Raw genomic sequence first — 14,228 nt, 5'->3', positions numbered from 1 at the left:
TTGGACTTTCTTTTATTTAGTATTTTTTTAAAAATGAAAAATAGTATTTTTCTTCATAATAATGACATTTTCTTAAAAAAAATGACATTATTATGAAAAAAATTCCATTTTTCATTTTTTAAAAAATACCAAATAAAAGAAAGTCCAAAAATAGATAGAGTTGCTTTAAACATTTTTTTCATTTTTTATTTTATTTTATTTTTTAAAAATAAATAAGGCAAAAGTTGAACTTTTGTTGGGCAAAAAAGTTGGGTCCCTATCATTCCTCTTTGAAGAATTGGTATTCGGAGACTTTGGGGTGTCACGGGTGATGACTGACGTGATTTAAAAGGACTCTGATATCTCTGATATCTGATATCCACCACGTGATCTTCGTGTTCACAAGAATCACTCTGGTGCTCACTTGCGAAACACCCTTCCTTTTGTCGAAAATTACCACACCCACCACCACTCCCTGATTTTTTTTTTTTTTTGTTGCCTTTGGTAATGCTGGGGAGTGGGCGCCCTCATTGGCGTATCATGAACTCTCTCTGTCAATCTCCTTCAGGATTAAGAATATAAAAAAGAGAAAGAAAAAAGATAAAGGTTAATCTCGTTAACTCACATATTCTTGTTTATTTTAATCAAACCGTCTATGATATCCTAATTTATTATATGACTAATGTTTTTGTTTCTAATCATATGGTTACAACAACTAGATACTATATAGGCATGATTAGAATAATTTGAAACTCATATGTTCATAGAATTATATTAGATCATAAGGGATGCAATTGTATGTAACCCTTAAAATTTTCAGTCACGCTTTGAAAATGTTGGGTTATTACAACTTTTAGTAAAAATCTCTTACAAATGGCCCAAGTAAATTATATTATATTGCTCCTCTAGTAAAATAGCCAAAGTAAAATTTATGTTACAGTTAATAACCACATCTAAATGAGCGGAAAGTTTGGTGATCTCATCAGAAACGGGGGAAGAAGATAGCTGGTGAACGTGGAGGGCAAAAGCTTGTTTGTTGGTCGATTTGGTTAAGTTACTACACAGAAGAGGGCAAACAATCACGCTTTTGGTGATTTTTTTGTGTCGTTTGGGGGTTGGTGAGGGTTGATTTGGTTGGATTCTTGTGGTTGGATTACTATCCCTTGAATTTTATTCAGGGTCGAAAAAAAATTTTTAAAAAGATATAGAGTATAATAGATAATCAGTTGGAATTTGTATTGAAAATAAAGACACATTTATATATATTTTTTAAATGTATTTTAAATAACTAAAATAACTAGAGTATAGTTGAAAATGCTCTTTCAATGTGGTCAAAAGGGGAGGCTTTAGTTGGTTAGAGTTGAATGTTTGCAGGTAGGCTAGTGCAATTTAATTTATTGGCACTCACATGAAATGTTCCCGACAATTCAGATGGGTGTATGGACCATCATCATCCACATTACTGGAATTTAAGGAATGCTTGCTTGAGCCTTTCTTCTTCCAATTCCAAGTACTCTAGCCTTTGTGATTAAAATTGGGCGTGAAGCGATCCCCCACCTAACTTTCTCTCTTGAAATTTATTGGAAAAAAAAGTTTAATGGCAGTGGGATCAGAAATTCAGAATGATTATTATTATACCAATAATTTTAACTTTTAATGGCACACCCAGAACGTTAATTTGTACAATCTACATACCCACTTGATTAATCACAGTTTTTATCAGATGCAGTTTTCAATTTAATTATTTTTATTGAAGTGACATATAGTTTTACAACTTATGTAACACAATTTAATTCTATAATTTGTTTTTATTTAATAAAATATTCAACGTGTTAAGTCTCACTGACACAGACAAACAAGCAAGGTAGATAAGGTTTAAAGAGGAAATATGAATGTTGTAATGGTGGCGCTTCCAATTTTGACTCATTATTTTGAGGACCATAAATCATAATTCATGTTTGGTTTAGTTGAAAAAGATGTGGTAAGAAAACGACGCATCAATGAAATTGAAGTTGGATGTGAGAATTCCGTATATATCCAATGGAAACGGTGTCAAACATAAGAGGAAATATGAATGTTGTAATGGTGGCGCTTCTAATTTTGACAAATTATTTTGAGGACCATAAATCATAATTCATGTTTGGTTTAGTTGAAGAAAACGTGGTAAGAAAACGTCAGTTAAACTGAAGTTGGATCTGAGAATTATGTATATATCCAATGGAAATGGTGTCAAACATATGAGGCAGGTGAGGTAGATTGAATGTCTGTTGCTACTCATCACATGCATAATCAATTAAAAGGTTGTGGCCTGTGGGTCTGGGGTGTTTCATGTTTGGACCACCAAACTAGACCCTTTCCCCTCACTTCAATTCAATTCAATTCCCCACCATAGCGGCTAACTGAACTACATTTATAATTTATAATAATAAATAATATTTAGGGTATTATAATTTTTACTATAATTTTATTTTTTTTGGAAAAGTCTACGTACCTCTCTCAAACTATCACCTAATTGATAATGTTTCTCCAAACTTTTAATTGTGACAATGTCTTCCTCAAACTACTAAACACATTGTCAATGTCCCCCCATGATGAAACTACCCTTATAAAAATAAAAACAAAAATATTAAAATTTCTGGAAAAAAAACTACAAAATTATATAAAAAATAAAATTATAAAAAAAAAATCTATTTTTTTTAAAAAAAAAACTGAAAATTTTCGTTTTTATTAAAAAAATTTATTATTATTATTTTTTTAAATAAAATTTTCCTTTTAAAAAAAAATTAAAAAATTTTCGTTTAAAAAAAATAAAACTTTTGTTTTTTAAAACATATTTTTAAAAAATCGAATAAAATAAAATAAAAAAATTGTTTTTTTTTTTAAAATAAAAATTTCCTTTTTTTTTCAAAAAATCATTTTAAAAAATAAAAAAAATTTCGTTTTAAAAAATGAAAGTAATTTTTTTTTTTAATTAAAATTTTCGTTTTTAAATTTTTTTTTTTGAATTATAAGGGTATTTTTGTTATATTGAGAAATATATAGGGGCATTTTGATTTTTTACTAGCTTTGAGAGGGATATTGACAATGTTTTGATAGTTTATGGGACATTATTGTAATTAAAAATTAAAAAAAGAGATTATTAATTGAATAGTAGTTTAAAAGGGTACGTGAATCTTACCCTATTTTTTTTTTATAAACAATGATAAAGGGTACACAATGATAATAAACGACAACAACTTGGATCTTGGGATATTCAAAAGAGACCTCCTGTCTTCCATTGAAACACCACCATCCAATCTCATTTCCTTTCTTCGCTCATTACTTTCATACCCGGAAACTCAATTGTCAAAAACTTGACGGAAAGACTTATTTGTTCTAACTATTAATTCAAATAGCAAATGATAATGAACAAGCAATGAAAATGCTACCCAAATTTCTATTGGTGACGCCCAATTTGCAAGTTGATGTACTATTGAGTTGGTGCCACATGTTAATGCTTCTATAATAATGCAACTTCAGCTTGCATTCGTAATGGATAAAGATCCTCTGTGTCTCATAGTTTGATTTAAAGTTGATACATGCAACGGTTATATATTATGTTAAGATTGGCACATCTTTTATAATAGAAGGATTTGTAGATGGTACTAAAAGATTTGTATAAGCATCTGAGAATTCCTGGTATATACAACTCCATGAAATTAGAAAGCTCTAAGCAAGAAGAGCTCTTCGGATGGATCCATCTATCAACGTTCTTTCCACCCTTCTGCCATTCATTAACTTCCTTTCCCCTTAATAAAATGGAGGTGAAAAACGAAAAAGACCACATGAAAAAACATAACAAATAACATCGACTGCCCCCTCCCCCAACCTTATCCACCCAAAACATTTCAAACAGAAACAGAGGTCATCGATCTCCAGAAAGATGAGGCAGGGAGATTTTGGACCCATCACCTTCTCAAAAATCATAATCTATGTCTGTTATATTCTGGGCGAATGAGCGTTTAACAAGCCGTTCTTGCTCATCGTATCGATCGAGATTCTCACAAGGAGCAGGGAAGATGGTCCCTATTACACGACCTTCAACAAAGGCACACTGGAATATATGCTTCTTTTTGTATGTCAACCCCACTGACATATCTCGGAAAGTCACATTTCTTACTGGAATTTCTTCACTCCCATGGATACGGACTGGCACACGAACTCCCTGGCCATGGACACCGGTGAAACTAATGTCCTCAAGCACTGGGAGAGCCTTTCGATCATACCCATCATCAGGGTGCTCATTGTAATCTGTTTTGATGACAATTCCAACACGGACATTATCAAATGTAAGATTTCTGTAGGTTATTTGTCGCACATATCCACCTCTACCAGGGGCAGTCTTGATACGAACCGCACGCCTTGAGCCCCAGACAAGGAGGTTTTCCACAGTGACATTAGATACACCACCAGACATTTCACTGCCTATTGATATGCCGGCGCTGTTGGATTTCAGCCAAGGTGGATCTCAGTTACTATCTGAACATGTGATACTACCAAATGCTAAAAACTTACGAGTGAAGTAATGGAAGTAACATTCCACTACAGTAATATTGATTATGTATGAATGTATCTATGTGTGCGCAAGCGTGTGTGAGTATACAATACTATTTTACCAATAAATATAGACAGAAACAATGAGACACTCTGATCAAATTCATTCGTGAATACAATCAAATTTGCAACGGCGGCTTGAGGGCAAAAATTGAACAGACACATACACCCAGAAATTTCATCCATTCATATCATTGTATGCAGATGCATAATACTAATATTTAGTGCAATATAGTATTATATTGGGTTAACAAGTATGCCACGATCACATCCTAAGTTAGAAGCACGATGTTTAAGAGTTTTACCTGACCATAGAGCGAACAACAAGGTTTCGGATGAGTATATTCATTGAAGGACGTCCATAAGCAATTCCATACTGATCCCAGCCACTCTTTATTGCAATTCCATCATCCCCAACACTTATGTAACAGTCCTCAATCACCATATCCTCGCATGAATCTGTTTATTCCACACACAAAATGGAGTATGTTGATTACTACTGTATAACAAAAAAAGAAAAAAAGAGAAAGAAATAAAGAAAAAAATGAAAATGTGACAAGTTCATAAAGCTAAATCACTAGACCAAACCAGCGGGATGTACTTCAGATGATATTGGGAGGGCACCTCAATTGACCTTGTGTCACAAGGTTATGACATTTTAAAGTGTGTGATTCATCTATATGTATGTATGTATGTATGTATTTCATATAATATAATGTGTTGAGGAAAGGGGGGAGGGTGAAGAACTACAACATCGAGGGAAAATATGAAAATAACAATAAGAGTTCATCTTGCTCAGTTATATGATATTACATTCCAAGTATTATCATTTCCAGCTCACATGGTTCTCACATTTCAACCACTCACGGAACACCTGTATGAAGCAAACACTTAACATAGCCCAGCCATATCAATCACACTTCATTGAAACCCAGACCGATATCCTACTACTCATCAATTTAGTCTGTTCAGTTCGTAGGCAAAATTAGAAAAATCTATACAAAGGAGCATCTGCAAACTTCCAGTCTGACTATAATTTTTTCTTTTTGATAAGTAATATTGTATATATAAAAAAAAAAGCACAATGCGTTTCTAAGTACACAAAAAGTATACATAGGTAACCCAACTTAAAACCCAAAGACAAAACCCAAGAAGACCCAACCCAAAAACCCAACAAGTAGCCACAGCCAAACGGTAAAACCAAAGAAAAAGACCCAAAGACTAAAGCCCACACTAGCCCAACACCAGCCCTAAAAACCCAAAGCCCCTAATGCACCAGTCTGACTATAATTAAATTTATATTTTTTCATCTTGAGTCTATTAAATCTTGATTAAGTGTCAAATGACCAATGTTTACAATTTTTATTGATTTGAGACCCTTCTACCACAAAAGTGAATCCAAAGAATCAGTGGTTCATGAAGATGCTGACCAGATTAACAATATACAATGTGGCAGGGCAGCACCTATCAGCATGTAATACGTTAATGTATGTGAGTGTGTGCAGGCATGCATGTGTATAGTGATAAACACTTACCTGGATCTATTCCATCAGTGTTTGGAGCTTCGAATATGGGAGCCAAGATTGTAACATTTCTGATAGTTACATTCTTGCAGTCATATGGATGAAGTGTCCAAAAAGGAGAATCACGCAAAGTTATATTAGAGATCAGAATGTCACTTGACCACATTATCTGAACAAGAGGGCCCCTAGTGTGGTTAAGGACCTTTTGGCGATACTTCTTCCACCATGTTTGACCCTGTCCATTTATGGTACCATTATGCCCTGTTGGTGAACAATAGCATAAATTAGATCAAGTCACAAATTAACACTTGGCAAAGATGATAGGTACATGGCTTTAGTCCGAACCATAATTATATGCATCCCAGTCATCTGCATACCTTCTTGATCAACTTAGAGTTTGAAACCAAGCAGATCATAAAACTTATATGGCTAGTGTGCACAAAAAAAATATTGTTTGACAAGTGTGATTTGCAGCCTTGTAGTTGATATTTCATTTAACACTTTGGACATTTTTATGGTTATGGGGCACTCAACAAGACATAAGATGACTCACAGCATTATAGGTCATGGGGCACAGGCAGTTCAGAAACTAGCCATCCCATACTATATCTTTTCTTATGAATGACTAGGATAGTCAACCACATAGTCAACTAGCACCCAGTTGCCCAAAATAACAATAACATAACTGCATATTTATGGTTAAAACATATCATTGATCAATGGCTATTTCACCATAGAACACCTTTTGGTGTTAGATAACACTTTGGAGTCCTCGCTATGATCACCAGCTTGATCTGAACATTTTTTCTGAACAATACCTTTTTCAGCCAGCACATGTGGGGGGGGGAAGGGAAGTAATTCTAAAAATCCCTTAAAAAATGAAGTGGCTTTTAAAATCACCATTTGATCAAAATCCAATAATGATCAATCACAAGCCCAATGGTGATTTTAAGAGCCACATCATCCTGAAAATGACATAAGAGGGACTTGTAGCATTACTCAGGTATGGGTGGGGATGGTATTGTTAGCTCACTTCCTAACAACTTAAAGCTTTTTCATTGGCTGCTAACATCTATGAAAATTGGGCCATTGAGTCCTCACAGATGAAACAGATCATGTAATGTTAAAGTTGACTCAGTTATAGACCACCACAAAACCTGAGTTTGAGAAGGCATTAAATTAAATATCTTAAAAATAATCAAGACATATTTGCATATTATTTTTATTCACCTCAGTCAGGGTCTTCGTAATGAATAGAAAATGCACCATAGCTTCCGCTTAGAAAAGAGAGGATGAAAAAACTAACCTGTAATAGTGACATCTTTGAGATTTTGACCATGAATCAAACTCCCATACCGAGGTCCAGGATGCTCTCTCCCATACCCATATGAAGGCAAAGGAGGCATCAACGGCCAATACTTCTCATCCTGTTATACATCACATTAGAGGACATACTGTAAAATAAGCAATAACTTTAGAGAAGAGAGTTCGGCGGCCACAACCAAAAAGACAAGACTATTAGATAATTTTGTTGACAACTAGGATAATAATTGTAAGCCCTAGACATAATGGTCTGTCCAACTAAGCCTCAAGCTTAACCCTATTCCAAAAACCACGCAAGGCATGTTCTCTAAAATCATGTAAAACGCAATGTATGACATATTAATTGTTTAAATCCATTGCACATGATGCAAACTTATACAAAGACATATATGGATAGACATTTGTATTAACATGGTATGATATGAGACCAATTCCCCCCAGACAAAGTGACTTCTAGAATCCATTTTTGAACAACCATAGTCTAATTCTGTTACCATATCAATGGGATCATCAATTGTAGCGGTAATTTGGATGAGGATGTCAGAGCTCTCAAGGAGGCTATGTCAGCCATTGAAAAGATTTAGGAACTTATTTTGATAAGTAATAAAAGTATTATTAGAATAAAAAGAAAGATCTAGAACTCCCTATGCGCAACATATGTACATTTAACATAAACAAGTACTCCTCACCATAAGCAACTGGAGTCTAAAATGTCAGGAGAGAGGGAAAAAACACTGGTTCCTCAAGAAAATCAGTACACTGCAACAAAGTTGGACGAGCAACATAAGTCATTCCTATACATCTAGGCATTAAAAAGTCCCATTGTGTAGATCATCCATTGCTCAAGTCTTGAGCGTTGTTATTCGCCCCTCTCTACTAAAAGGTAGTTCCACACTCCATGATACACAACAGTCATTCTTAATCTTCAGATTGTGGCCATCAAAAACCTTTACCAATTCCATTGTCTAACACTATATTTTCGAGGTGATTTAGTTGGTTTTCCATCTCTCCAGACCCCAATCATAAGTTATACCTCATCACAGAACTTGAGGAACCAGGTCCTGTCTGTATCTTCAACCTATTTGAATTGATCGTGTTTGTCTTTACACTCATTGATCCTAAGGACTTCCCATTGTTGCTCCAAAAGCAGTAAGTTATTCCAGAAAATTTTGTGTACAAAACCACAAATAGAACCTCTGGACTCAGTACCCAATGGATAAGAAAGAAGTGTTTTTTCTTCTTTTTCTTCTTCTTCTTCCTTTATTTTTTATTTTTTATTTTTTGTTGACTTCAAAGTGATTACATATCACCATAAAACCAAATTAGTTTAGAATGCACTCCCATGATTTGTGACAATTAATTTTTTCATACGTATAACCTACATCAGGAGGTTTCGAGTGTATAACGGAACAAGACTTGCAGTCTTTATTGAAGTCCTGAAACTAATCGAAAAGCTCTTATAGTTCATTCCAAACGTATAATCACAACGCCTGTGAAATCCAAATCATTGGGCTTGTTAAAGAACCAAACATTAACAATTATTATCAAATTACAAGTCCTAAGCAGACATGTTAGCCACTTCCCACATAACAAATAGTGAAGACCCTAATGAATTTATCCAAAAAAAAAACATGGAAGACCCAAATGAAAATCCACCCATTTCCTGCATAAACTAGAGGTCTGAACAGAAAATCACTATAAGTCATACCTAGACAAAAGCAAACTAACCCAAATCCAATGCACTAAAAATAATAATAATAATAAGAATGATAATAACAAACAAACTTTACCTGAATTCCAAGTATTTCAGCATCCTCAGCAAGGAACAGAGTCATATGGCTAGTGAGATTAAACGGCGCCGTAAGCCACCGCCCAGGAGGCACATTGAGCTGGGCACCACCTCGCTTCCCCAACTTGGAGATCGCCGAGACTGCTCTCTCAAAGGCCTCGGTGTTCACAGTGACCCCATCGCCGACCCCTCCAAAGTCCGTCAGATTGAATGCCACAGGCCTCAGCCTCGGCATGGGCTTCATCTGGGCACGCCCGAACACCCAGAATCCGTCCACGATGTTCCTCTGCCACACGAAAACCGAGGCAAAGGCGGCGATCCAAAGCACCATGAAGAGGGTCTTGTGGGAGGACATGAACGCCGGTACCCACCGCTTCCATTCCAGTCTCTGGTGGCTGAACCGCCCTAGCGGTAAGATCTCCACCATCACTTAGATACAACAACAGCACCCACAAGCCAAGTCAAGCCACGCAAGTCACAGGTGAGTTCGATCAACTAGGAAAGGAATGGTGGGTTTGCTTGAATTTTAACATGTGGTCTTGTGGGTTTTGTGGGTTTTTGATTTTGTGAGAGGATCTATTCCTAAATATCAGATTGTAGTTTGAGTGGGGATGGTGAGAGAGTGAAAGGGAGAATCTTCGGATTGGGTGAGATGTTACTAGTCAGAATCAGTTGCGTTTTTGTTTATAAGAAATTGATGGAGTGCATTCGAAGGGAAGGTTGTTCAGTTCGTAGGGGAGGGCGAGGTGTTCCTGAATTTGGAGGTTGACTTTTTGCTCTTATCTTTTATGTAATCTTAAATCTTAATGCTTTCTGAGATTTGAATGTATCAATTTCAAAAATCAAAAAAATTACTTGCTTTATCGTTTATGTTATCTCTTTATCAAAATAAAAATATTAACTTGTTTATTAATGAATTTTGGATTATGTTTTTTTTATTTTTAATTTAGGAATTATTCTAATGGGATAAAGATAAAAATAATTTTAAATGTTTTAACTTTTATGGATGTTTTATGTTTTAAGTTGTTTGTTTATATTTTTGTTTTAAAAACAAAAAACTTTTACCAACAAAACCATTATTGAACAAACAACTCAAACACAAAAATAGTTTTTACATTTATATCACGTTATAATCCTTTTTAAACTAAAATACATTAACATTAACAAGCAGATTAAGGGCATGTTTGGGATTACCTATGTGGACCTCAAAAGTGCGTTTAATATTCTAAAAGCTCATTTGAAAAAAAAAAAAAACTGTTTAGTAAAAAAAATTTAAAGCGCTTTTGAAGGTTAAGAAGTTTAAAAATGGCCAAAAAACACTTAAGCAAAAGCTTAAAAATGAAGTTTTTGCCAAAAAAATATTTCTTTTACTTAAAAGCTCTATTTATCAAACACAATCCCAAACAGGCCCTAAGTATCATAAATTTCTTATCTTATAACACAAACTTAAACATGTTTTTGACAGAGAGGTTTCTATTTTTAAACAAAATAGGAAACATACTTTGATGTAACAATTAAGTTTTTCTCATTTTCAATTCTTCCATGTTGCAAATGGTATAAATTGATTTGAAGTTGTGAAAAAATGCTAACTATATGTTCATTTTCTACACAAGAATAGCTTATACGTTAACATGACAATGTAATATTAAGATTACCAAATCTCTCGACCACCAACAATCTCTGAGCGGTGGTTGGAAGTAGCATTGACCGATATAGAGCGTATAATTTTTGTTATTGATATGTGTAAAACACACTATAACGTAGAAATTGGTACGCTTAAAAAACAGTTTGACTTCGATTATGTTTACTTGACACTTTCTGTTTACTTGTTTCAAGCATGATAGTTGAACAAAGACTCTCAAGTCAAGTAAGACAGAACAAAAGCTTTTACATGGCAAAATTTGTGTGTTTGTAACATTTGCGTATACATGAATGCAGATTTGAATACATAGAAAAGTTAGAATGCAAGCCATATGTCACTGTGAAGTAAGATTGCACAACGTATTGAGTAGGTGAAGAGGTGAGCTGTTCCAATCGGTCCAATTAGTTGAAAGCAGTTGATCAGCTACAATCACCTAACTAACACCTACGAGCTCAGCTGGTGGGGCAAGTCATGAAGCAGATTGAACCCTTTTTGTCAACATTTAGAATACTATTTTCTGCATCGAATCCATTTTCGAATGACACATGTTTGACTGATCAAATATTGGAGGTGTTCATCTGCTCCATTATTAAGCTGTTATTGGGAATTAAATTGACCCTGCAACCTACACTGATAATATAGGACATTTACCAAAACAAAAATCTCTGTCATGTTATATTTAACTGATACTTATCTACTCATTTCTCATAGCATGTGTGTATCAAGCATGGAAAGAAACTCATGTCTCCACTGTTTGAAGATGAGCCCTCTTCCCTAAATTCACAGATGGTAATAATGAAGTTCAATGGGTAAACTGTATTCACATATAGGGTGGGAGTAGGAGCTTCTTCTTTAAGTGTTTATAAATAGGACAAAAACTAATAGGATGGTTTGAGATGATTGACCATTCTTTTGAAGAATAGTTGACCACCGTTTAACCTTTCGAGAGAGTGGTCAACTACTTTTCGAATTACCCCATAAAGTAGCCAACCACCTAACAAAACCCGTAGAAGTGGTCAGGGATTCCTTTAATTACTTTTGAGTGACTTAATTGAAACCGTTCATTTCGAAAGAAAGAGTTAGATCCCTTGCAATTCCAAAGGATTGCATGCCCGAATTGTAAGGGTCATCAGCACAAATTGCACTTGGGATATGGGCCTTGCAGTTGAACTTGGGCTCTCAATCAGCTTAGTCAGATTACGCGGGCCCAATCTCAGTACTGATCTTCTACAGACTCGTACTCCAATATCCAAAACACGTGCCAAGTTCAACCACCATTGGCTCTGGTGCCAACTGCCAAGTTGTAGATATATTGTCACACAGAAAAGCCACAGGCTTGCAAAGTTTTGCAGGGCGTTTTGTCATCCATGGCGCTAGCCATTGCCTCTCCTGCATTGACAAGCTTCCCGACAAGGTCAACATGCTGTTCTTTAGCTCTGCGCTTAGCATTCAGATATATGTTATTACATGGATTATGCAGTGAAATTATCTTCATTAATTTCCAGCGCTCTTTGTTTGGAAACAGAGAATTTCATCGAAGGATTTTCCCATCTGGAAAATTAACAACTTGCTTACCTGGGAGGTCCCTCCTTGCGAATGCAACAAAAGGGGTGTCAAGCGTTTGTCAACCACTTCCTCCGGATAGGCCCTTGTGGTTTCCAGGCAGCTCACCTCCTGAATGGCTCGATGGCAGGTATATATATATATATATATATATATTTTGAATATCTACATTTCAAGTACTTTTTATCCTTGTTAATCACTATATATTTTCTGTTAAGTGTAGTCTCCCTGGCGATTTTGGCTTCGACCCACTTGGATTAGGTATGTGTTTCTTCATTTTTTATGTTGCTGGGCGAAAAAATCTATGGCATAATGTGGGAATTCATGAAAATCAGAGAAGAATTCCTGCTTAATTAAGCAATATACATGCATTAAGCCTCACATTTCTTCTAATATTCATTTGAATTTTCTTGAAACCTTAATTGAAGTTGCTGGTTTGTTATTGATTGCAAGAAAACCTTAAGATCAACTTAGTTATCATATGTACCTGAAGTACCTGCATTTTTCTGTAGGATCTGATCCAGAGACACTTAAATGGTTTGCCCAAGCTGAGCTAATGCATGGCAGATGGGCAATGCTGGCAGCGGCTGGAATTCTGATTCCAGAATGTCTTGAAAGATTAGGCTATGTTAAGAACTTCTCATGGTATGATGCTGGTACTAGAGAATACTTTGCAGACCAAACAACCTTATTTGTTGTGCAGATGGCCTTGATGGGTTGGGTGGAAGGCAGAAGATGGGCGGATATGCTTAATCCAGGGTGTGTTGACATTGAGCCTAAATTACCACATAAGAAGAACCCAAAGCCGGATGTTGGTTACCCTGGTGGCCTGTGGTTTGACCCCATCATGTGGGGGAGAGGGTCCCCTGAGCCTGTGATGGTGTTGAGGACCAAGGAGATCAAGAACGGGCGTCTTGCTATGCTTGCTTTTGTAGGTTTCTTGTTCCAAGCCATTTATACAGGGGAAGACCCTATTGAGAACTTGATGGCTCACATTGCAGATCCTGGTCACTGCAACATTTTTTCGGTAATGTTCGATGATGTTAGAATATAAATTAAATGATTAAATTAATCATTTTTTTAGATAATTAAAAAGGTACTTTGTACTTGCAGGCTTTCACATCACACTGAAGGAGGGAAATTGAGAACCAGTTTATGGAAGACATGAAAAATGTGGCAGCACCAACAGCTAGGCATGCAGTTCCTCTGTAACTCTTGTAATCTCATTTCCTATTTGTTGTCAGAAGTAAGCAATTGTACATATAAGCCGAGAAAACATTTGAAGAAAAAATGAAAAATCACTCTTTGGGTGTTTCTTATTGAGAAAATTGAAAAATACAACTTATGGTTGAGTAGACCGTCCTTATTGAGCTTAAATTGAAATAGGGTTGTAGCTCTAAAAAAAAGTACAAGCTACCTTTATTTCAAGTTCTCTTGATCGAACATCATACGAAGATTGATTGAACAAGAGATCACATTTTCAATCAATCAAACATTAGTTAAACTATCGATCAAACTCTCGAGAGTTTTCTACCAGAAACATCTCATCGTCTAGATCAAGTGAACTTCCTCTCACTCAAGTGGAACTCAAGCGACCATTGAGTGAAAATCAATCCAACTCTCGAGTGCTTGTTAAATCACAAGTACCCCCTCCTAAGACACCATTCTTCTGCTCAAACTTTCCATGAAGTTGTTGGCTAGCTAATCTACATGATTAGTAGGTTAACTTCCGATGATAGGTAAAAGTGGGGCTAAAGTTCCCTTTTGATTGCCGATTAAAGTCGGAGGTGGAGGTGGAGATGGAGGTTCATTTCAT

General features: G+C 35.5%; 2 protein-coding genes across 2 annotated transcripts; one reads left to right on the top strand and one right to left on the bottom strand.

The window, feature by feature from the left end:
• Positions 1-3,618: 3,618 nt before the first annotated feature.
• Positions 3,619-9,982, bottom strand: LOC132165513 (probable polygalacturonase). The gene is made up of 5 exons (XM_059576112.1): positions 9,209-9,982; positions 7,402-7,522; positions 6,108-6,356; positions 4,878-5,031; positions 3,619-4,460 (listed from the first exon to the last, which is right to left on the bottom strand). The coding sequence occupies exons 1-5, from the start codon at positions 9,632-9,634 to the stop codon at positions 3,935-3,937; spliced, it is 1,476 nt and encodes a 491-aa protein (XP_059432095.1). The 5' UTR covers positions 9,635-9,982; the 3' UTR covers positions 3,619-3,934.
• Positions 9,983-12,150: 2,168 nt separating this feature from the next.
• LOC132166101 (photosystem I chlorophyll a/b-binding protein 6, chloroplastic) lies at positions 12,151-13,713 on the top strand. The gene is made up of 5 exons (XM_059576860.1): positions 12,151-12,263; positions 12,375-12,542; positions 12,636-12,673; positions 12,925-13,439; positions 13,526-13,713. Exons 1-5 carry the CDS (start codon positions 12,217-12,219, stop codon positions 13,541-13,543), a joined length of 786 nt encoding a protein of 261 aa, XP_059432843.1. The 5' UTR covers positions 12,151-12,216; the 3' UTR covers positions 13,544-13,713.
• The last annotated feature ends 515 nt before the right edge of the window (positions 13,714-14,228 follow it).

Source organism: Corylus avellana, chromosome ca11 (genome assembly GCF_901000735.1).
Source record: "Corylus avellana chromosome ca11, CavTom2PMs-1.0".
NCBI classification, from domain to species: domain Eukaryota; kingdom Viridiplantae; phylum Streptophyta; class Magnoliopsida; order Fagales; family Betulaceae; genus Corylus; species Corylus avellana.
The sequence above is the reverse complement of the archived record's forward strand: the minus strand, read 5'-3'. Positions and strand labels throughout refer to the sequence as shown.

Coding starts and splice junctions, on each gene's coding strand:
- LOC132165513 (XM_059576112.1), bottom strand. CDS start 9,634: ATGGTGGAGATCTTACCGCTAGGGCGGTTCAGCCACCAGAGACTGGAA. Junction 7,523..9,208: donor CTGAAATACTTGGAATTCAG/GTAAAGTTTGTT, acceptor GATGTATAACAG/GATGAGAAGTATTGGCCGTT. Junction 5,032..6,107: donor CACTGATGGAATAGATCCAG/GTAAGTGTTTAT, acceptor TGGAATAAACAG/ATTCATGCGAGGATATGGTG.
- LOC132166101 (XM_059576860.1), top strand. CDS start 12,217: ATGGCGCTAGCCATTGCCTCTCCTGCATTGACAAGCTTCCCGACAAG. Junction 12,543..12,635: donor CCTGAATGGCTCGATGGCAG/GTATATATATAT, acceptor TGTTAAGTGTAG/TCTCCCTGGCGATTTTGGCT. Junction 12,674..12,924: donor CTTCGACCCACTTGGATTAG/GTATGTGTTTCT, acceptor ATTTTTCTGTAG/GATCTGATCCAGAGACACTT.